The sequence below is a fragment of the Hippopotamus amphibius genome, chromosome 5 (assembly GCF_030028045.1).
Source record: "Hippopotamus amphibius kiboko isolate mHipAmp2 chromosome 5, mHipAmp2.hap2, whole genome shotgun sequence".
NCBI lineage: Eukaryota > Metazoa > Chordata > Mammalia > Artiodactyla > Hippopotamidae > Hippopotamus > Hippopotamus amphibius.
This window is the reverse complement of record NC_080190.1, coordinates 33,894,700-33,917,410: the sequence shown is the minus strand read 5'-3', so window position 1 is coordinate 33,917,410 and position 22,711 is coordinate 33,894,700. Positions and strand designations below refer to the sequence as shown.

Here is a 22,711-nt window from a genome sequence, read left to right as displayed (position 1 = left end):
GGTCACTTTAGCTTTTTTTTTTCTTTGTAAATTATTTGGCCGCGCTGGGTTTTAGATGCGGCATGCGGGGGTTGGGGGGGGCTGTCTTTAGTTGTGGCGTGCAGGATCATAGTTCTCCAGCCGGGCATCGAACCCACGCTCCCTGCGTTGGGAGTACTGAGTCTTAACCACTGGACTACCAGGGAAGTCCAGAACAAGTACATTTTAGAAAGAATGGTGAAAAGGTCAATGTTCATCAGTTCAGAGGGTGTCATGGAGTTAGCCTATTGAGAACAGAGTAAGTGGTGTCCTCCAGGAGTGAGGAGGAGGCCAGATGGAAAAGGAGAGTGGGCGCCATTGCAGCAATGAATACAAGCCTCATATGAGAAATTTGAAAGGGAAGAAAAGAAACAATGAAAGGTAAGAACAAACATATGCCACACAATTCTGCATAAAGTTTATTAAATAATATGTACAGCCAATGTAGTAATTCAACATCTATTTGTCAAATCGATCCACTGCATAAAGAAAAATAGATGAACAGAAAAATCTGTGTCTGCATAGAACATGCTCTTCGTGTGTAATTTAAATGGCAATACTTTAAATTAATTGGTTGTATATGATGTCAGTTTTTTTCTTTCAGAATATAATCTTTTTTTGTAGTAACCTATTCTAGCAATAGGCTTTAATACTACTGAAGATAAATAGGACTGCAAAAAAAAAAATCAAAAACAAAATGAGAAAAACCACTATAATTGAGATAACAGTTACCTTCTCTCCCAAAATGAGTGATTATTTAAAATTATAACACTTTACAATGGCTATTTTTGTGCTAAAAATCTGCAGGTAAGTTATTTGGAATTCCTTCATTTAAATAGGCAAAAAACTTCATGACTTCCTTATTTTACCCCCCACTTCAGTTCAAATTTTTAAAATTATTTTTCTATACAAAGTAGGTACATGGGCTATACAAAGTTAAATGTACATATTTACAGTCCCACTTCTTAAGCATGTGATTTTTTTTTCTCTTACTGATCCCAGAGAGATTGCAAAAGATATGTAGTGTGGGGCTTGCTTTTACCCAGAAGCACGGCTAACCTATCCAAATGTGTTGCCGGGCATGCCGCAAGTTAGTTGCACTTACGATTAATAAACCTGTATAAATATCTCAGCATAAAAATAGGTATTTTGTATTCCTAAATGTCTGAAGACAAAGGAGCAATTGGAACCCTTTGTTCCTTGTTGTGTCATAGGTAGGAAGCTGAAGTTTGATGCAAATTTTAACAGATGAGTTTATTAAAGACGGGCAAATTGGTGAGGCATACCTGGGATTCTGGAGATATACAAAGTCGTGAGGCTGGCATCATATGCAAATGTGGCTTTACAAATTGGTTTATTTTCTAGCTGTATTTAAAGAGGTGTTCAAAATTACCTACTTCATAAGCACCCCTCAAAAAACAGATAAGATCATATTATGAATGGTTTGCATCTAAGAAAGACTAGCAAACACATTAGCCAACGTAAGAATTACATTCTAAAAGGGGTGAAATGCTTCCTGTGCAAAATGCATGTGGATATGTACTTGAACTATATTTGGAGGGGGAAGAGAGACAGAAGGAGTGCCCTTGGATGGTGAGGTGGACCTTCCAAAGCAATGAGTCTTACTTAAGGAACATCAAGAAGGAAGTCCCTTTCTACCCAGGGAGCTCATCCACCCTCACCTCCACCACCCAGCCACCATTAGTTCCACAGCCTTTCCCCTTGGGATTAAGGCTCTGATCTGTTCTAGTTAAAAACCAGTGTTTCTGGGAAGAAGTAACATATTCCTCTTCTCCGTCATTTATACTTTAGTGTGAAGGAGTCAGTGGCAGTTGCTTTCCTGAGAGCAGGATTTGAAGGGCAGGGAGTTGAGGGTACTGCGGCTGTCTGATGAGGGGTGGGCAGCTGATGGGGGTCCTAAGATGAGCGGTGGAGACAGAAGCTGACGCAGAGGCACCGAAGACAAACTCTGCCTACTTATAAAGACTCCGGACTCTGGGACCTCAGTCCTAGGCCAAGCTATACGCAGAGAGCCCGCGTTCCTGTACACACCCTACCAACCTGGAACTGCTACTCCTATTTGTGACCTTGGACGTGTATTTGTGGAGAGAATGAGAAACAGTTCCAAGTATTTCCAGCCGTCAACCACCCTCAGACAAAGGTCCTTCCGGCATCCTCGTTGTTCAAAAGTGAGCTAATGGAGACAGAAATACGACACTACTTTCTAGGATCCCTTCAGGGAAAATTCATCTCTTCCTCTCTCACGCCCTTCTTAGCACGTATCACAGTCTCTCTTGATTTAGTCTTTTTGTGTGTCTGTCTCTCCAACCACCTCTGAGCTCCCAGCAGGCAGGGAATGGGTCATTTCTATCTTTACCTCTCCAAGGTATCTAACAGAGAGGCCAATAAACATCCTTGAGTTGGACAGAGTTGTGACGGAACCCCCCGAGCTTCACAGGGGCCTCCCTCCGTGGCTGTGCTCTCCACACAAGACAGGCCTCCTCGAGTGGCGGCATCACAGCCCCGCCACGGAGGGCCACCGTCCCTGCACCTGCGGCTCGAAAGAGACGCCTCACAGGGTGCGCTGGGATTGAGATCCCTGGGCGCCTACATTTTGAGTAATCTTTGGTCTCCTGTGGGGAGTGAAAATGGAGACACAGTGAACCTCGTCGCAGGCGTGGAGCGTGCCTTGCTCATCGGTGGCCCCCGGCGGCCAGTGTCCACAGGTGTACGTTACACGAGTCACTGAACACCGTCCTTTTCTCTGTGAGAAAAGGCCTTTCCACACCAAACTGTCCCGGCCCAAAACAATGCGGGAAAGAAAGGGAAGCAATGGCATTCTGCTAAATGAAACTGGGCAGCCCTCAAGGTGACCGTCCATAAAAGCCCGTGATATGGGAAGGAACCGCTGCAAGGGCCCTCAAGAGCTACAGGGCTTCTTGCCTCAATCACCTGGAAACACAGATGTAATTATCTGCCTGGCTGCCGTGCTGCAGGGGCAGACCTCGTGTGCTTTCCTGGCTGAACCCCCGGGGTGTCAATGGCAATGCTGCATGCAGGCCGAGAGCACTGGGTGCCTACTTTGACCTCCACTTCCCCACTCCCCCCACTGAGGGACTTGGCTTTGGGTTAGTTTGGGGTCTCCACCGCTGTTTAGGGATCGACTTGGTGGCCTGGACTGATCTCTAGCAGTGCTAGGGGGACCGGCAGGCTCCAGGCGACGGGGGGCGTCTGTGTGGAGCCTTGGAGGATGGCTGGGGACCTGCCTGGTGCTCCGAGGGCTCCTGCAGGCTAAATGACCCTTTTGAGCCACAACGGGTCAAGCTTGAAGCAGCAAGAGGCATTTCTGGCCTAACTGCTCCTGGACTGTGCTGCAGGTCAGATTACCCAAGCCGGGGAGAGGAGGGCAGGGCAGGAGTGGCTCCCAGAAGCGGCTCCCAGAAGCAGCTAATACGGACTTGCCTCATTCCTTTTTTGCGCGGTTCAGCCCTGTCTGATACACGCAGTGAGCTTAGACAGGCTCGGGTTTTAAATACAACACTTCTCTGTCCTCTCTTTTGCTTCTTACTTTATCCACTGCATTAGTTTTCCTACTGACAACTTTTAAATAAAGAGACCAATTCATGAATTATGCTTCATCCTCCAGTAAAAATCATCCTGTGGTTTTCAGTCTTCTTATAGATACAAAGGCTTTACATAGTTGCCTGGGAAAGTACCAAACTGCCTTGTCCTTCTTGAAATACCTATTAAAAAAAAAAAAATACACACAATGAGGAGACTCACCCTTTGGGGTTCAGAGAGTCCTTGATAACAATCCTGCAGTTTGTAGAAGGACACATGGTTTCCAAATCACTTTCCCCCATCTTATCTCATTTAGGCTGCAGAATAATGCTGGGTGACCAGCAAGGCGGGCATTTCTAACACTCCCATTTTTTTCAAATGAGGAAACCCAAGCTCAGAGAGGCAGACTTTGAACCCTGACTCCCAGCCCATCACTCTTTCCAGTACTTCTCCTTTATGGAAGAATGAACACAGCCATCCAACACAACAAGGTACTTGGGATTTAGAATTTCTAAACGGTAGGATTTCTAAAAGTCTGCTGGATGTGACTTCACAGCAAAAGGAAATTTCTCTCCTTAGCCTGTGCCCAAGCCCCAGATTGACTCCCAACTTTGCTACCAACCTTGTCAGGGTTCCCGCTGAGCCAGGAACATTGAACGACCCAGGAGCAAAGCCCTCCCTGGGCTGCTCCACGTCCAGAATTGCTAGATCCCAAATCTAGTTCCTCCCCTTAGGACTCTCTCTCCAAAGCTGGGAGGTGGGGGCGGGGTGGCAGATAGATGTGGCGACACTATTACCCTCTCATTAGCAGACATCACAGTTTGATCATTGCATCCTTTCCCCAGGTGGCTTGGACAGGGCTTCAGAATCCTATTGAACACATTTCAAGCAGCCACTACCAGTGGGTTGGAGTTGTTGCCCAAAGTAAAACTTCTAAGCTAAAAGAATGTGTCAAAGCTAAGGCCATCTAAAACAGCTAGCTGAAGCCCCAGGGGGATGGTCAAGAAGGCCGCAGAGCATTGAGATGGTAAAGCCCAGAGATGTGTTCGTATAGGTGGTGAGCACCTTTCCTGATGGATGAGAAAAATGAGCTCTGCTGGGTGACTTTATTCATAGTCTGAATGCAAGGCCACTTTTCTAAGTGTTGAGGAATTAAGGAATCTAAAATATTTCCTTTACCCAGCTGTTGGGGATGCCCCTCACCCCATCCCAAGTCCTCATTAAAAATGTAAATACTACTGGAAGAGTTTAACAGCTAATCCCTACTAGACAGTCACGTGTGGCTCCTGAGCACTTGAGACACGGCTGGTCTGAACTGAGTGACGCTGTGACTGTAAAATACACATCAGATTTCAAAGACTTATTTTACATTCTTCTTTTGGTACATAGGAATATCTCCCTCGTAATTTTTTTATATCGATATGTTCAAATTAAAGTATCTTAAATGCACTGGGCTTAATATGTTATTAAAATTTCACTGGTTTCTTTGTACTTTTTTCAGTGTAGCTTTCAGAAAATTTTAAATTTCATACAGAGCTTGCATTATATTTTTATTGGACTTGCACTGCACTAGAATGTTGCTGACTTTCAGATCTGGTTTCCTTCTGGACAGAACCTCAAGGTGGTGAGGACCACAGGCTTCTGGGGGGCCCTGGGAGGATGGGGTAGCGTTCTAGGAGGCTGGTGAGGCCAAGGCAAATCTTTCTGGCTTCCCATGTACGCTGAGGCCTTGTTCTCATGGCCCCAGCCCTGACGTTACTTCCATTGAGCGAAGCTTTTCTAGGGGGACCAGGAGGGAAGATAAAGGTAACCCAGTTGTTTAAGGGGACCTGACACAAAGAGTGTCAGTGGCTCCCAACATTATATCTGTGCCTGAGTAGAAAGAACACAGGCTCATGGAGAGATGGGCCTGAGTTCAAATACTGGCCCTACCATTTGCTACCTGGGTGGTGACCTTGGGGCTAGTTACTTAGCCTCTTTGGGCCTCAGTTTTTTGAATCTGAGAAAAGAGGATAATTCTTGTCTATCAGGCTGTTTGTTGAGAGAACTTCAGTGAGAAAGTATATCAAGCATCTGTTTTGTTACAGAATCTCAAATTCTGATCTTTCTCTCCCCATCTTATAAAGGTGACTCTTTTAATTAAGCAGTTTGCTTCAAGTTATTAGAAGCCTGGAGTAAATGAGGTCTTTGGAATGTCTACACATATGCTTGAGCTTCATGGCAGAAATCTAGGCTCAAATGTTCTTGTGTTGTTCCAAAGGAGTTTTAAAAATTAAAATTTCCAAATGTAGGACAGACAGACGCACAATAGAAATACAAGCAGAGGGAACACCCTGGTGGTCCAGTGGTTAGGACTCAGTGCTTTCACCACCGTGGGCCTGGGTTTGATGCCGGGTCAGGGAACTAAGATCCCACAAGCCGCGTGGTGTGGGAAAAAAAAAAAAGAAAGGAAGAAATACAAACAGAACTGGATGGATGCAGCTGGCAACTCCCATCCCCTCCCACGTAGTAGATATTGGCATATGTGTCTGTGGTTCTCAGGTTCAGTGTCAGTATCATCCACACTGCCTTGCGAGCAAACACAAACTGGCTGGCCCAGCATTCCTGACAGTGGTACAGGAACTGAGAAAGCCCTTCTTTCTGTGTAGAGAATAGATTCATCACTTCCTTGTTCTTCAATACACAATTGGTAAGAAAAGCATGATATCACTTACCAACAAACCATCCATCATCACATTTTTCCATGACATCAACAATATCTCCATCTCGGAGTTCCAATTCATCATCGTTCTGTGGTATGTAGCTGTACAGTGCTTGGTAGCTAGATCTGTAAATGAGAAAAATAAACATTAAGTGACTCAAACACTGATGGAATTAAAGAGTTTTTTAAAACCCATTTCAGCAAAACTACCTTAAGTTTCTTTACATGCTAAATCAATATTTGGGTAGTGTTTCCTACTCAGTGGGAATGAAAGTATTTTATTGGCTATTTCTCTAATAACAGCATTTGGGGAGATGCATTCAACACATGATAAGTAAATTAAGATTCACAGGGAGAAGGAATTTCTGAGAAGCAAGTCACGATCGGTCCTTTTATTTAGTTTCATTCGGGTACCATAGCCAAGCTTTTTTGTCCAGATGCTCCCCCTTTAAAGTTAACCAAGGTCTTTTCTTAACATAGGATAACACATGTAGCTTATCAAGGATGATCAGAAGTTACTTAGGTCCAGAGACACACATTATATCTGGTCACATACATTGGAGAACATGAGGTAACTGTCATATATAATTTTTAAAAGTACATCCCAATCGCCTCACTATCTAGCAAAACTACCTTAAGTTTCTTTACATGCCAACACACATTTCATCAACTGCTTTGAAATGTGGATGCCATTTTTCTGAAACTTCTGAAAGCATTTCTCTCCCAGTGATGTTTGGGATTAAGATTTTTATTTACTTGTTAATTGGCCTAAGGTAATTTGGTCTGTTCTGTTCTGACAAAAGGCTCTGGAGAAAGCTGGACTACTTGTGGTGAAATCTGATACCTGCTTTGGCAACAAATTAAAGCTTGTTTTCATATAGTCCTTTGACAAATACTTAAGAAGCACCTACTATGCACCAGGTCACAATTCTGTTTACTTGCTACTTTGAAACACAACAATAGCAGGAAAAACTCTGCAGATGGGCCAATCATCCACCATTTTCAGTGGATGTCAGTGAATTCCAGTGTGTGGGCAAGAGACTAGACACAGGTAAGCGGAGTCAGTTCCCAGAAACAAGAGGTTCGTTCTCCTCTGCTAAAACCAAAGGGGCAATTTAATTTTACATATTTATCCAAATGTAGTGAAACTTTGGTAGATGGATCTGTCTGCCAGAAGGAAGGTCTCTAATGAGGACTTAGATGCAAACGGGTTTCTAGTTGGTAAATGAATACGTTTGGATGTTCCTGTATTTGCCTGCTGTCTCTTACCCAACCTGGACCCCTTGGATACCTTAGTCCCTTCCCCGCTGCTGTGGCTGCTTTGCCAGTCTCAGCTCTGGGAGATTACTCCTGTCATCTGCCTCTCTGCTCTCACCCCAGACAGCAGAAACAGCCCGTAACCTTGCTGCTTGAGTCTCCAACCCGCTCTAATTTTGGAGAAGCCTCATGCTGTTCAGGACATGGTTCCACAGAGTCTTTCACCCACCTCTGAGCAGAACTTTCATTCGCCTCCCTCCTGCCACTGTTTCCAGTGTAAGGAAGGGTCCCTGCTCCTGGCCAGGCTAACCTCCCTTCCCTGGGTTATTTCCTCAACTTACATCTTCTCTCTTACATCTTTCGATTCTGTCGACTCCTTCTCCTTAAGTACAAATGTGCTGAAGTGTCTGCATCCTAAAAACAACTGCCCTGTCTCTGCTACTCCCTGAGTCTATAGCTAGCCCGCCGCCCTCCCCCTCCCCCCCCACCAGCTCCCCACTCCCGCCACTCACCATCACGCTGACTCAGCCCTTTCTAACACAGCATCTGCCTGCACCAACACTGTCATCGCAGAGGTCACCAACGATTGTTCCAGTTGCCACCTGGAGGACGTTGTTTCTCATGTCCTACCCTTCTGGGCCTCTCTGAAGCAGGGGCACCGCTGACCACACACTGCCTGCTCCGGTGCACACAAGCGCACGCTCCGAGACCCTTGCCTGTGTCTGTCGCTCCTCCTTCTCAGCCTCTCTTGCTGGCTGCTGCTCTGCTGCCTCAAAAGGTGGCTCCCCAAGGATCTACCCTCAATCCTCTTCTCCCTTTAACCCATCTCCTCGGGGAACCTTACGTACTTCCATGCACGATGCACCCCTCTGTGGGCTAGCTCTGGCTCTCACCAATTCTTTCCCGGATTCATGTCTCCAAGCCACTATCTTTGTCCTTCGTCTCTGAAATGCACCCTCCGCTCTGTTGCCTGAGTTATCTCCCTAAAACAAATCCAATCAATGTGTTCCTCAATTTAAAAACCTTCAGTGGCTCCTGAGTGAATATGAACTAAAATCCAAATCTATTTCAATTGCATTCTGGATTCTACAATCTGGTCCCAGCCTGCTCCTTGAGCTTCATCTCTGTGTCCTCCATGAACTGCATAGTGTGGCCTCAGAGGTTTCTCGATGTTCTCCAAACACACCACCTACCCCAGGCCTTTGCAAATTTGGTTTCTTCAGCTGGGAAGACCTTCTCCCTCCCGGTTCTAGCTCTCAAATCCAATTTGTCTTTCAGTGCTTATTTCAAAACCCCCTTCCTCTGTGAATGGAGTTGACTCCTTTGTGCTTAGATCGTAGGAGATATCCGATACTTTGGTTTTGTTTTTTTTGTTTTTTTAAATGAATGCATCAACCCTCTTCAGTCATCTCCCCGGTCGGAATTAACATTCCTTCTTCCATATTCCCACAACACTAGGAATGAAACCAGTCAGCCCAGCTCCCATTTGCCCTGTATGGCAGTTAATTCTTTACCCTGCTCTTTCCCCCAAGAATCCTTGACCTCCTTTATTTACCTGTTGCCTGTTTTCACATTGGCTGATGGGAAACAGCCTTAACTAGAAACCCTCAGAGAAGCTGGGAGTGACTGGTTCATTTTCCCAAATGGCTGCCCCCATAGTCAGTCAATGACCCACTTCCTAAGCCCAACAGTCTACTGAGAACATGAGATCTGAGGTTCACCAAGTGTACTTACAAATCCTGGGAGGTTTGACTCCTGTCTGGGGTGACTCTTCGCTGCTGGGCTTGAGGTTGCTGAGAAATGATTAAAGATGATTTATTGTCAGAAGGGGATACCTTGTGATGAAAGTCAAGAGGATGAGAAACAGTGCTGCAGTAATGAACAGATTTTTCGGCAATGTTTATGATCTCATTGCAAACTGCTTCCTGTGAGGTGGCCCCGAAATATTCAGAAACCCCCATAAAACAGTCAACATGGGGACAAAAAAAAAAAAAAAAGAAAGAGAGGAAGAGATGTAACATTCCAGACGAAGCACATAAGTCCAGGGAAACAACAGAGTTGAAGATCCGGGTTAAAAAAATAGATATTCCAGTAGTGGAGGGCAGGAGGGATCCCGGCGTAAGCATGGAAAAAAACAGGTAAGATACAAAAGAATTTGGGATTTAGTATGAATATTTAAAAAAAAAAAAAAAAAGGCAGCAGCATAAAAGCCTGTAATTAGTGAGTAACTGTTACAAATGGAATAATTTCAGGATAGAAATGCAAGTATGTATCCCCAATCATGCACTAATATATTAATTTAATCCCACACGTAGGCAGAGTAGAAATAGTGTCTCTACATTCCTCTGCTTCCTTTGAGAGGGGAGGGGGTGGCCTAGCATCTCTCTGGACTGCAGTCGCCATACGATTCTTGTAAGTAATGACTGTGAGTTAACCAGGCGTTACTCCAGTCTAGACTCTAGACGTCAGTAAGGATTCTCTTTAGAGAAGCTACAGTCTTATTCAACAGGCATCTTACCACATAGCTCTTTTCAGATTCTGTGAGATCAGGTCCTGCTCTCAGTGAATGATGAGAAGGCTGTGATCACCAAGCAAATGATAAGGGAGACATTTTAGCGGATGTCACAGTGGAAAGGATTCAAAATAAAAGTGTGAGCAAATACACATACCACACCATCACACTCGATGACACCAGACACTTGTGGCCTAGGGCCACCGAGTTTCCATGACAACACGGTGGGTGTAGAGGAGAAAATGCAATGTACAGAGTTAGAAGCAAGCATCCAAGCAATGAAATGGGCAGTTGGGAGCATGGCTGCAGTGAGGTGAGAATAAACAACACAGGGACCCAGACTGGCAGGGAAGAAACACAGAAGGGCTGCTTTAAGAACAGTTACGTCCCTCTGTAACCACACATGTTGGTCCCCTTGCTGTCAGCTGGCAAGCATCTATGGAAGGGCTGCTGTACCAAAAGCCAGTTCTGGTTATTGTGTAGACTAGGAACTTCCTCTGGCAAAGCAGGCTCATAAAACTGTCAGGTCTGCCATTTTCCCATGCTTATAAAAACCACACAAGAGAGTAATGCTTTTGGAAAACTCCTTGGTAATATATGACATATCAAACAAGACTGTTCCCCAGGAAAAACCTGCACATGATACACTCGAGCTAAGTATGAGATAGATGAGTTCTGATATCTCATAGGGCAGAGCTTGCTTCCAGAAACAGGATGGTGTGTCCTGACACAGTGGTAGAAATGAAACCATCTCTCTTCTCTCACCAGCTCAGACCCCACATGCTGACGTGGAAACAAGGTGCAATCATGGCCAAGCAGACCTGTCTTTTAAGTACAGATCCTATAGTAGAGGCCAGGCCTTCACTTGAAGAATGTTTGGAATTATCTATCCCAGAGAGGATGCAATTCCAAGAAGTCTCCCTAAATGAATATTTGAAGAGCCATCTTTGGAGAAACCCTCTGGGTAACGTGCACTAACAGTGATGAGCCACAGCAACTCCAGGGCCTTCTGAAAGAAGAGCACTCAGATCTTTAGTGTGTGACTCACTTGTTTCACAGGAAGGCCCAGAGAGGGTGAGGACCTCCCCTGAGGTCACGCAGCAAGTCAGTGGTAGACCTGTCTCCTGGATTCATCTGTTGTCCCGCTGGACCTTGTCTTTCACCCTTGGACCATTGCCCACATTATTAAGTGTGCTCACTGACATTATTTTCAATGAGTCCTACAGAAACCCTGGAGACAGGCAGGACAGGGTTTATCATCCCATTTTCTTTTAAAACCCAGGTAGCCGATGCTCAGAGGGGTTCAGCACACTCCCCAACGTCACACAGCTAGCGAGAGGTAACGCTGCCCCACTACACCATCCCTTCCTGTTCATCTCCATTGTAAATGTCCCCTCCGCTAGCACGCCCCGCAGGACCAGCTTCCATCCCAGACATCACTTCCATACTCTTGTCCTTTTGGAAAACTTGCAGTTCTCCAAACCCCCTCCAAACTGCAATCTCTCAAACCAGCCCCCTTGGTCTCTGGCAGGATTTAAAGAAGAAAGAACTCAATTTAAAAAGAGAGAAAGAGAACTGCAAGGGTTCTGCTCCTTAGAAGATGTCTCAGGACCTGTGGGCCTTTGCCAGGTGACCAGGAGTTGACCTTATGTGGCCCCACTCACCACCCATGCAGACTCTGGATCAAGGCTTCTGCATAACAAACGAAAGTAATTACACCCAAGCATCTATTATATGGGCTTCTACGTGGCAGCCCTGAGTGGGTGATACCTACAGGCAGATTTTGACTTGATAGAAGGTAAAAAAAAACCTTCTAAAAATAAGAGCTGTCCAATAGAATGGGCTACCTCCAGAGGAAGTGAACTGTCTATCTCAGCAGCTGTTGAAGCCAAGGCTGCACTATTACTAGACACAATATTGTAGAGCACTGCTGCTCAAACTTTAATGTATGTCAGATTCACCTGGGATCCTGTTAAAATGCAGATTCTGACCTGATACATCTGGGGTGCATCCTAAGACTAGTCGTTGCTATTTGGTGGTGCCCACGCACAGACCAACTTTGGGGAGCAAGGCTGTAGAGCACCTCGGTGATCCAACACTGAGGTTCTTTGGCTACAGGGGGCCAAGACTAGTAGGTCGGGGTCACACCTCATGAAAATAAAAGTTCCCATAAAAAACCAAAATGACTCCAGCTGGTGGCCTGACGACCTCAGGTCAAGTGCAGTACAAAGAGAGGCTGCAGACAACCTACTGATATGGCCTCCAGTTTACTGAAGCACCATAGTGTCTTTCAATCAACTTTAACCCCAAAGGAGTGACTGGAATCAATCATCTAGCAAATACTTTGCACTTAAATTTAAAGAAGTTTTCGTATGTCAGACACATTAAGAAGAACCTGGTATTTGACTATCCCTTTCTTTGGTAAAGCATCTTTTTTTCCTGAAAATTTTCACAAGGTGGCAAAGCCAACGAGTACCGAACCTCTCAGGGTCTAATCGCCATTCGCCACCTCCCTCCCGGCTTGTGATGGGATGGCTAGGGTAGGGAAGACAGCAACACCCAGCTTCTGCCTCTTCGGAAAACAGGCACTGTCACTTTTCCTGAATACTTTTTCCTCAGTGTGCAGTAATGGATCTCATCTAATCATTAACTCAAGGATCCGCAGTACTGAAAAGGGATCCTGACCCAGCTAATACCTTCCTTGGACTCAGGTCATATTCAAACCAGAGGATAGCGTAGCCTTCACATCTGGACAGACTTAACATCTAGTACAAACTTAACTCATCCCTGAGAGGTGACTTGGTTCCTTACTTAATGTCTGTGGAATAAATGAAGGGAGAAGACAAGATAAATATTTATCCTGTTAGCTAAGATTCAGTTTCCCCCATTTGAAATGCATTCCTTAGATTTAAACCAAACACCTCATAGAACTGAAATGTAAACCAGTTTTTTTTTTGGGGGGGGTGGGGTGGCAGGGGGCAGTGGTGGGTACAGCATGTGGACCCTGCTGGAGATGGAAACCACTGATATCCACCACAGGACTTGCCCTTCACTTTGAAGCCTATTTACTTTCAGACTTTCCCCCCACTCTGGGTGTATGTTTTTTTCTTTTCCCTGGTCCCATTTCCTAACTATGTACAGCTTTATATAGCTCTTCCTCTGAACCTATGCTATCCAATATGTAGCCATGTATCTACTCAACACTTGAGATGGGGCCAGTATAAAATGTACTGTAAGTATAAAGTTATTTACATTTTTTACAAAATTATTTTTTACAAAGTTATTTCAAAAACTTAGTATAAAGAATGTAAACTATGTCAACAACTATTATCCTGATTATATATTAAAATGATACTATTTAGATATGTTTGGTTAAATCAAATATATTACTAAAATTAATTTCACTTATTCCATTTTACTACCAGAAAAATTTAAATCACATACGTGACTCATATTCTTGCTGGCCAGTGCTGCTCTAAACGCTTCCTGAGTCTTAGTGTATGCCCTTCTTTAAGCCCAAGAGCAGACAAAGTTCTAACTAGGACCTTAGCCAGGGCTAGGGATAAAAGGACTATTATCTCACGCTAAGTACATTTCAGACTCTTGGAAACACATTCCAGTTTTTCACATGTTTAGAAAAACAGCCACCAGCCACCATCCCTCCCCCATCCCACATTGCACTGCCCTGCCCCCACCCCCATCAACAGTAAGCAGGTGATAGCTGTTGATTCAGAAACGCTTTTCTTCCACATTTGCGTACATACACACACGGTGGCCCTCTTGGCCTGGAGTTTCTGTTTCATTCTTCCGAGTGAGCAACCCTGCATGTGTCCTTGCTCTGTGGCCCTGCTGCCTTTCCACCTCCAGTTCACAGCGGTCCCTCAGAAATCTGACCCTAGCCTCCCCAGAGCTGTTAATCCCTCTGGATCGACAAAAAACACCTGGTGCTCCTCTGAGTTACTAAGCCTCCTCTTCCAGCTCTGGGTGTGTGCCAAAGCCTTGAAGCCCAAAATAAAATGTCCACAGGCTGGAGGCCAGCAGGAAGTCCTGGAGATGTGTCCAGGACAGGGAACTCCGCCTCCATGTGGCCCCGAGCCCCTCTAGAGGTGGCACGAGTCTCTCTCTGCTCTCCTAACCTGCGTGCGTCTCTCAGGTGGTGTGCCCCTGCTCGTCGCATACTCTGAATCTTCTCCTCTCCTCAGACCTCACCTCTGGTGACGCACACTGGCCTCCCAGGGGACTCTGGACTGGAAGGGAGGAAACTGGGTTCCAGGACAGGCTCTCACACTAATTTATTGTCTTTTGAGCAAAATACTTAACTTCTTTGGATTTCAAGTTCTTAGTAAAATAACAGGCTCGGGCATGATTTACATAAACATCCTTTTTGGTGCTAAAGTCCTAATGTAGCAATTAGAGTGTGCACATCCTATGAACTGAGAACCAGGACTGGGCAGGGCTGACCTGCCTTAAGGCAGCCAGCCCTCCACTCTCTGCCTACTGGAGACGGGGTGGAGGGTGGCTTTGACTGTCGCTTCCAGGGTGGCTGGAGAGCTCACTTCTGCCTGTGTGGAAGGTGAGGGGCTACCCCTGATGGTAGAGGAAGAGTTGCAGCTCCTGGAAGACCACAGGCAAACCCTGCCAGAGGAGTCAGAAGACCTGAACGATTTGGGCTCCTGGGTTTCGGCTCTAGGAAACCTCAGGTCCTGCAGAACAGTCTGATTCTGCTGAGTTTTCACCTTGAGTTTATTAAGAAAAATATCCCAGCTTGCATATAAAACTAATTACCACCAATTAAATCAACTGCTTACCACCTAGACTCAATCTCCTTGCAGATCAGTCCTCAGACTGATCTCAACTATGAGACAACATCAGCTATGTTGTACCGTGAATCTGCTGAAGGCGCTAAACTTCCATGCTTAGCCTTCTCATAGTCTGTGGTGGGGTCTGTTTCTTTCCTAAAACGGTCAGACCAGTGATGGCAAATATGTATCCAAGTATGAAGAAACCAAAAGATTTCTAAGAGGATGCCTTTGTACTGGAGAGAGAATAACCAGAAACTAATTTATAGAGTGCAAATTCTCAATGTTCTAAATTCTGGATTTGTGTAACCAAAGGAAAAGGATTCTTCCATCTTCTACTTTCTCCTCTCCCCCAACTCCATCTTCCTCTCTTAGATGGAATGGAGTAAGGAGGATAAAACAAACTACTTTTGTTTCTTTTCCACATCAACAAGTACCAACTACATGCTCTGTGCTAGATGTATCCATCTCCAGGAAACCTCATTTAATCCTCACAATAACTCAAGAAGGTGATCAGTATTTATCTCATCTTACAAAACTAAGACCCAGCATGTCTGAGTTTGGAATTGAAGAGCCAGGATTTGAACCCTGGTCTCTCTGACTCCAAGTTTCCTGCCTCCCACTGTGCCCTAATCTGCGGGGTTGTGCTCTGCCAGAGGGAGATATCGGAGGAGCTGGAGGGAGGTGCCAATCAAGAGGCCACCTTAACGCGCCCTGCACTCTGCAGCTGGCGTGAGGGTTTCTACTGCAATCCTCCATTTCTCCGAACACCTTTGTAGGGGTGGACACCGCAACCGCAGGTCTTAGTTCCCTACGCCTTAGGCGTTGAGTGCATACCTGCTGGTGATTTTTCTAAGAACTGCAGCCAATGTCTCTCCATCCTGTACACTGCTGAACACCCTCTGTATATATTTAGAGATTTCCCTTCTGAGTGAGTCAAAGAAACATGTTTCCCCTTATTAGGTGGGTATTTTAACATGTTTAATTTCCTTTTTGTTCTTGTAAGTTGCATCACATGCTTTCCCTTCTATTTCTGATTTCCATGCTCAGAGAGGGCCTATGACTTTGTTCTTATCTCTCTGGGAACTGACCCAGTTTCCCTGCGGTAAGGGATGTTTCCCTCTAAATTCACCAAAGCACTTCTTTCTGTCGTGTTTCCCTTCCTCCTCTCCTTTCTCTAAGACTTGTAGTTTGTTCTTGTGCTTCTCAGATGCTTTGAGGACACAGATCTTTCCTGAATACTTTTATTTAAACATTTTGCCCTCAGATTTTACCGTTTGATTGGCCTTCTCCTCTTTAGGACCCAAACTGACATCACACAAGTTTTGTCACTTTTCTCAGGCCTCAGTGTTCTCTTTGTAAAAGTAGAATAGACTGGGGGCTTGTAACCTGGGGGTCTGTGGACTCAGAGAGTTCTCAGAATGACTTGGGTGTGAATCTCATGCAAGTTTATGCAAAATTGCGTGTGTGCTACCCTCTTTGCTAAACTGCTGGCCTAGAGTCCTCAGCGAACCTCAGATTCTCAAAGGTTCTGTGATCCCAAAAAGTTATGTCACTGGAATAGATGATCTTTAAAGATTCTTTTAAATTTAGAAATTCTGTGAGGGTCTCTCACCCCAATGGTAGGAGCTCTTAGCAACCAAGCCTGGATGTCAGTCAGCAAACAGTGCTTCTGTCTTGGGGAAAGCTCAGAAAATATGGGATGATGCTAACGGGTGAAGAATTCTAAGACGATCTTCCCTTTCCCTTTCTTGACCAATTGTCCTAAACCTTCTTGGCCAAAATTTACACCCAACAAAATCCAAGAACTTGGTTGATAATTCTGAACTCTTGGACATTCTGGATGGGTTTGTGTGTATGTTTTTGTCTAATTAGTTAACTGTCCCTCAAAAAACAAATACAAGGAAAAATTTTTATTTTTCCATGGTGAAAATCCACAGGTCTATCATTAAACCCCCTCCTTAAGATTTTGTATTTGTTCTTTTCTCTCCTTGTAACTGAAATTCACAGGATTTTTAGCTAATCATAGGGTATCAAGCTAACAAGACGTTAGCTTTGTCTGAATCTTTGTCTATGGACGGGGAAACGGCCAGAGAAGGGAAGTGATTCACCAAAGACACACAGCAGGCTCATGGCAACGCGGGAGCTAGAGCCCAGGAATCCTGACTTTCAATGCAGCGCTCTTGCCGCCGATCCTGGCTTCCCCTAAACACCCCCTGGCCCTCATTCACACCCCTTCTGCTGCTCAGAGAACACCCACCTAAAAACACAAGCAACTGACCCAGTGTCACATCAGTCTGGGAGTCTACAGAGGAGTGAGAAGTCAAACCCTTTCACAAAGAAGTGCTTGCACACCTGCAGAGATGGGGCCGGTGGGATGGGCTGGACAGGTGACTCAGGAGGAGGAAAGCAGCGAAGCAGGGACGAGCACTAAGCAGGGAATTTGGCAGGGCTGCCAACCAATCCGCAAGGGTCACAGGACGTGAGGAAGATGACCAGACACACCGTGACAAGGCGCTGCCCAGTACCCTCGTGTGGCACCAACTAGTCCTCCGAGCTCTGCTCCAGCCCCTGCTACCCACCTGCGGACACAGCGGTGTCACCGAAACCAGGAACTCACCCCCCCGTCACATTCCGACCCTGGGCCTTGGCTGGGCTGTTTACTTGCCTCCAGTGCCGCCCTCCCGCTGTTCATCTGTCATAAAACTCCCAGTTCTTTAAGCCCCAGATCAAAAGCCACTTTTCTCTTGAAGTCTTTCCATCTCTGCCCATGTTGAACTCTCAGAGTGAACTGTTTGTGACCCTCCTTCCTTGTCTACATTATAATTATTTGTGGACATGTCTTATCCCCCCACCGGGGATCATACACTCCTTTCGTTGGGGGTCACTCATACTGTATCTTTTCTTTCACTCAAGAAATATTTACTTAGCACCGTCCACATACCAGGTGTCCTGGTCCCTAATGCTCTAATGGTGACACACAAAGGGACGAGTACAATAGAGCTGACACGTGCCCCCTTAGGTCAGGTGCAGGGGCTGTGAAAGCACAAAGTCCAGCACTTAATCTAATCTTGCAGGGGGAGGGAAACGTTGTCAGGAGAGGCTTCCTGGAAGGAGTAACATCTAAGGGGAGAAATAAAGGACAGGTGGGAATTTTCCAGACGCAGGAGCAGGGGGGCCTTTGGAAGGTGAGGCTGGCTTGCTGTCCCTCTAAGTCCATGAAGGAGGAGAGACTTTCCTGAGGGCAGAGGCGAGCCCCTGACGATGTTCATCCCGCTCTGCCTCTTGCAGCACTTAGCACAGTGCCCGGATCATCCTAGACGCCTGCATGCAAGAGGAAATGGCCTAACTTTTCCAAATGTCTTTCCAAGCTCTCAGGTTACATTCCCTCCATTTATGGGTCAGATAATCAATACTGATAACAAAATTGAACTATCGGTTCGGCTCGCCCACAGCAAGGACAAAAGTAGCGGGCAATTTTCCTGATAACACAAACTGGAATGCATTTATTCAAGTAAGTGACAGAGCCTGAGGTCACGTCGTGTGACTGGGTCACCAGAGAATACCTGTCATTCAAGCCCTTCCCATCTGTAGCTCTGTCATCCAAAGAGGGTCTCCAGAGGCAGAAAGCTTCTTCTGAAGGACCTCACTTCCCGGTGCCGTCCAGCTCCCAGTCCCAGGAGGGGAACGCGAAGGGGCTTGGGAGGGAGTGTGTGGGCAGAAGCCCTTTTCGCACAGCCCCCCAGCTCTCGACCGGGAACAAGCTCAGGGCTGTGAGGAGGGGCTTGTGCTGGGAGAGCAGCAGGAAGGGAGGGGGACAGGAAGGGATGCACCTGGGGTCTGGAGGCCCACCAAGAAAGGAAAATCAGTTTCCAACACCCCTGGCTTTCCGTGTTGCCAGCCCCTCCTCTCCTCGTTAGGAAGCGGGAGGTGTGTACCCCTCACCGCACCCGAGCGCCATGAGCACTTCCTGTGCACACTGGGTCCTGGCGGCGGGCCGCGATGACTCACCGCGGGCCCTAACGAGGTCTCCAGGCCCCGTGGGCTGACTTGGAACGTTTACAGAATTGCTCCGGTGTTGAGACCTTTGCTTCTTTTCAACCAGCCACTTCACCCCCCTCTCCCCCAGCGAACGATTCTCTCCCTGACTGCACACACCCTTCTCTCCTCACAGAACACGCCTTCCAGGAGCGCCTGGGCCAGGCTGAGCCCTCCGCAGGTGTGGCTATTTCCTCAGCCCCGCACAATCCACTCTAGGGAGCCTTCCCACACGCCAGGAACCACACCTGCCTCACCAAATCCTCACACGGCCCTGTGAGGGAGGGACAAGCCCACTCCTGCTTTGCACAGGAGAAAACGGGTGGGGAGGCCAAGCCTGGCTCTCCATCATTACCCCACACTGCCTCTCCCCGCAGCAGTGATGCCCCACTCCCCACCGTCAGGCCTGGCCTCACCTGTGCTTTAGGCTGCTGTGCTCCTGCAGCCCCCAAGCACGCCTATTCTGCCGTGTCTGCCAGTCTCACTAAAACACAAGGCTCCTCAAGGGCAGGGATGAGATAACCCCCGTATCCTGCCCAGAGGCTGGTGTCTACAGGCCTTGAATAAATAATTGTTGAGTGAGTAAATGACACTTTAAAGGAAAACTGGGATCGCAGGTCTGAGGATCAAGCATAGTCTACCGTGGGCATTGTGCCCCGTAGATAAATGATTTGGAAACATCTTCAAGAATTCCACCTGCTTCGAAAAACATTCTAGAATGTTCTCAGTTCCAGAAGCAGCTCTCGATTACCCAAAGCAGATAGCTTCCATTTACAGAGTGCTAACATGTGCCATTCCAAGCCCTCGTGCTAAGCACTTTACACGCATCACTTCATGGAATCCTCTCAACCAGACTATGAAGTAAATGTTATCATCCCCATTTTACAGATGAGGAAACTGAGGCTCAGAGAGGGGCCGTAACTCCCATGTTGCTAGACAGTACAGGTGAGCAGGCATTCAAACCTGACTACTTTGGAGAAGCTGCCCAAAGTCTTTGACTTCTGGGGTAGTAAACAGCATAGCCAAAATCAGAACCATGATCTAACCGCCAAGTTCACCAACCCCTGCCCCCAATTTTTTAGCCCTCACAGCACCCTAGTGCCTCCTTGGTCCAAACCCTGAAGTCCTTGCAGCTGATCCGGAGAGAAAATGGGAGAGTCACCAAGAACCTTGGGCTGACAGTCAAGGACCCCAGCGCTGAGCCGCTCTCCCCGGAAGCAAGACGCGCGTGCTCATCAGTGAACAGGTCCGCTCCCACACAGACACGAGACAAACGGAGACCTGACACGGCTGGGCGCTGGCAGGCAGGGCGCTGCGGGTTATGGAAACAAAGCGCGTCGCACACAAAACCGAACCACACGGAGCCAGCCCGAAGCCTGGTGTTCTCAGCTGTGTGAGAGCAAACTGAGGATCATCTCCCAGGCACGACTGGGCCGGGAGGAAGGCCTTCCTCCTCGTGGGCTGTTGCACCAGGCCAGGAGGTGCCCACCGTGGGGGTCTCACTTCTGAATCACCTCGACAGGCCAGAGTACAGACTGTCCTTTGCCTCCACTGTCCCAGCCCTGACACCTTCGTGGATGACCCCTCCATTCCCTCCCAGGTCATATTTTTGTTCCCAAGAAGGCAGACAGGTCTCACGGGTGTCCACTCGGCCGTGGGTGAGCCCACCCTGCTGACCGAGACGCCCGGGCACACACGGTCATGCTGCAGGCCTACCTGGCTCGCACCAGTCCGAGCGGCCTTCCTCTCGGCCGGCTCGCCACCTCTCTGCAGCTCTGCGCGCTCAGCCTCCCTTCCTGGGAAAGGACTACCCCGGGGCTGGCGCGGCCGGCTCGCCTCTGGGGTGTGGAGCTCTGGGAGTCTCTGTTCGGTGCTCAGGCACCTGACCACGTCTGACGGTCTCAGGCAGCTCTTCTTAGAGATGGCGGGTCCACCTGGGCATCTCTCACCTGCCTCCCTCTCTGCTTTCCTCTCACGTGCTCCACTTCCTTCTCGCCACGGCTGCCGCTTACCCTGGGTGCTAAAGGCGTCGCTAAGCTCCGAGATGACCCTGTCAGGATGCCCAAGCCACGGCTGGGAGAAGCTATCCTGGAGGAACCCCGGAGGTGGCACGTGGGTACCCCCATCTCCGTTGATGTGGAGGGAGGCCTGGGCACCGGGCGCCAGGGAGCAGACTTTGTGCGGGGGAGGCAGGGCCAGTGGGGAGACTGCTGAGTGTGGGGTGGGCCGGTATGACCGGCTTGAATGGGGGAGGCTGAGGGGCAGGGATGAGCTGGGCCTCGCCAACAAGCCCAGAGCATCAGTGCTATAGACAGAAGCCTCAGGCAGAGGAGGCAAGGGTGGGGTCAGGGCCAGGGGGCGCCTGCTCGGGACCCCTACAGTCAGCGAGATCCACTCAGAGGTGACAGCGTGCATCTCAGGGGACAGGGCCCGGTGGGGGTGGGGCAGAGATGAGGGGGCTGGCATGATGAGCTTGCTGTGACCGGGAAACTTCAAAAGAAGAAGAGAGAGGAAAACAAAAGAAAGAAGCAAAAGGCACAAGAGTCAGCACAGAGAAGAAAGGAGGAAAATAATCACAAGGGATATACAGAGAGGAATGAAACAGAGAGGACGAGCACAACACTCTGGTGTCCAAAAAGGAAATCATCTGGTTCGGGTGGGAGAGAAACTAGGATGTGGGTGTGTGCTTTGTGGATGCTCGGGTGTGTGCAGCCGTGGGGGGAGGGGGGGTGGAGAAGCACGTGGTATGGAGATGGGAGAAAGGGTCCCATCAGGGCAGGTACAGATGGTGCCGGCGGCTCTGCAGAATCAGACTTGTAAAAGGACACGCTAGAAGCTCCCCACCCCACCCCATCCAACCGCCTCTGCCCATGGAGTCCTGACCCAGAGCCATGAGGAGAAAAAGGTGGCCTGGCTGAACCACTATGCTGTACACCTGAGACTAATATAATATTGTATGTCAACTATACTTCAATAAAAAGAAGTTTAAAAAGGCCTGCCACAGCCCTGACCCTCCTTGGGCTTTAATTCTCTCTGGAGGGGCTCAGCAAAGAGCCTTCCAGAGAGGAGTATGAGCAGTGTGGTCATCTTGTTTTACAGTTGTGTTTGGCTACAGTCAAGCGAAAAATCTAGCTGAGTTCCCCATGCTATGATGAAGCAGAATGCCCTGCGCCTTTCCCCGAGAGATCGCAGGAAGCCCTGGGTCAGCCTGTCTCATGCTTTCTGCCAAGAACCATCTCCTAGGGTCAGCAATGGCCGGTGGGAGAGGAGGGAATGATTAGAAGATGAGAGAAAAGAGGCACCATCCAAGTGTCTTCCTGGGTCCCTGGGTCCTGCTCTCCTTTCTCTGGCCACACTCCCTGTAATTTACCACTCATGGTCAGTCTGTGTCACAGGAAGTCACCCCACTGTGCCTCTCCTGAACCCAAGGTCTGATTTTTTTCTTGGCTTTGGGAAAGTGGGGATGGGTTTGGAATAATTTATGTTTTAAAACAAGTTTGTTCATAATTAATGTTCAGGGAAGCAAAGATCTTATTATGCCCATAAATCTAATTCCTTTCAGCCCAGTATAGACAGAGATGCTATAAGTTCCTTTTCCAACCTGGTTCTTGATTGCAAAGAATACTCTGAATCTGGTCTATATGTCTGAGGATGAGGATGTGAAATTCTCTCTTTCAGTCTTTATCTTCTGCAGGCCAACCTTGACCAGTAAGAAGACTAAGAGAACCACACTGGCCATGGTAGGTATGGGACAGTGGTGGTATCCAGACAACCACCTCCCCGCGGGATGGGATGCTCCCAGAACAGAGTTTTGGACCAACTGAC

The 22,711-nt window shown here is 47.6% G+C and overlaps 1 protein-coding gene across 32 annotated transcripts in view; it reads right to left on the bottom strand.

Moving 5' to 3' along the window:
- Nucleotides 1-420: 420 nt before the first annotated feature.
- Nucleotides 421-22,711, bottom strand: part of SORBS1 (sorbin and SH3 domain containing 1) — a 221,969-nt gene continuing 199,678 nt past the window's right edge. For 15 of the 32 annotated variants that reach the window (XM_057734708.1, XM_057734714.1, XM_057734717.1 and 12 more), the window contains 5 exons: nucleotides 20,603-21,376; nucleotides 10,056-10,115; nucleotides 9,272-9,462; nucleotides 6,294-6,406; nucleotides 421-3,761 (listed from right to left, as the gene is read on the bottom strand). In XM_057734708.1, coding sequence (XP_057590691.1) covers nucleotides 3,694-3,761; nucleotides 6,294-6,406; nucleotides 9,272-9,462; nucleotides 10,056-10,115; nucleotides 20,603-21,376 — 1,206 coding nt within the window. In that variant the 3' untranslated portion in view covers nucleotides 421-3,693. The remainder of the gene's footprint in view (nucleotides 3,762-6,293; nucleotides 6,407-9,271; nucleotides 9,463-10,055; nucleotides 10,116-20,602; nucleotides 21,377-22,711) is intronic. The other 17 variants (XM_057734729.1, XM_057734731.1, XM_057734734.1 and 14 more) reach the window with 4 other exon arrangements.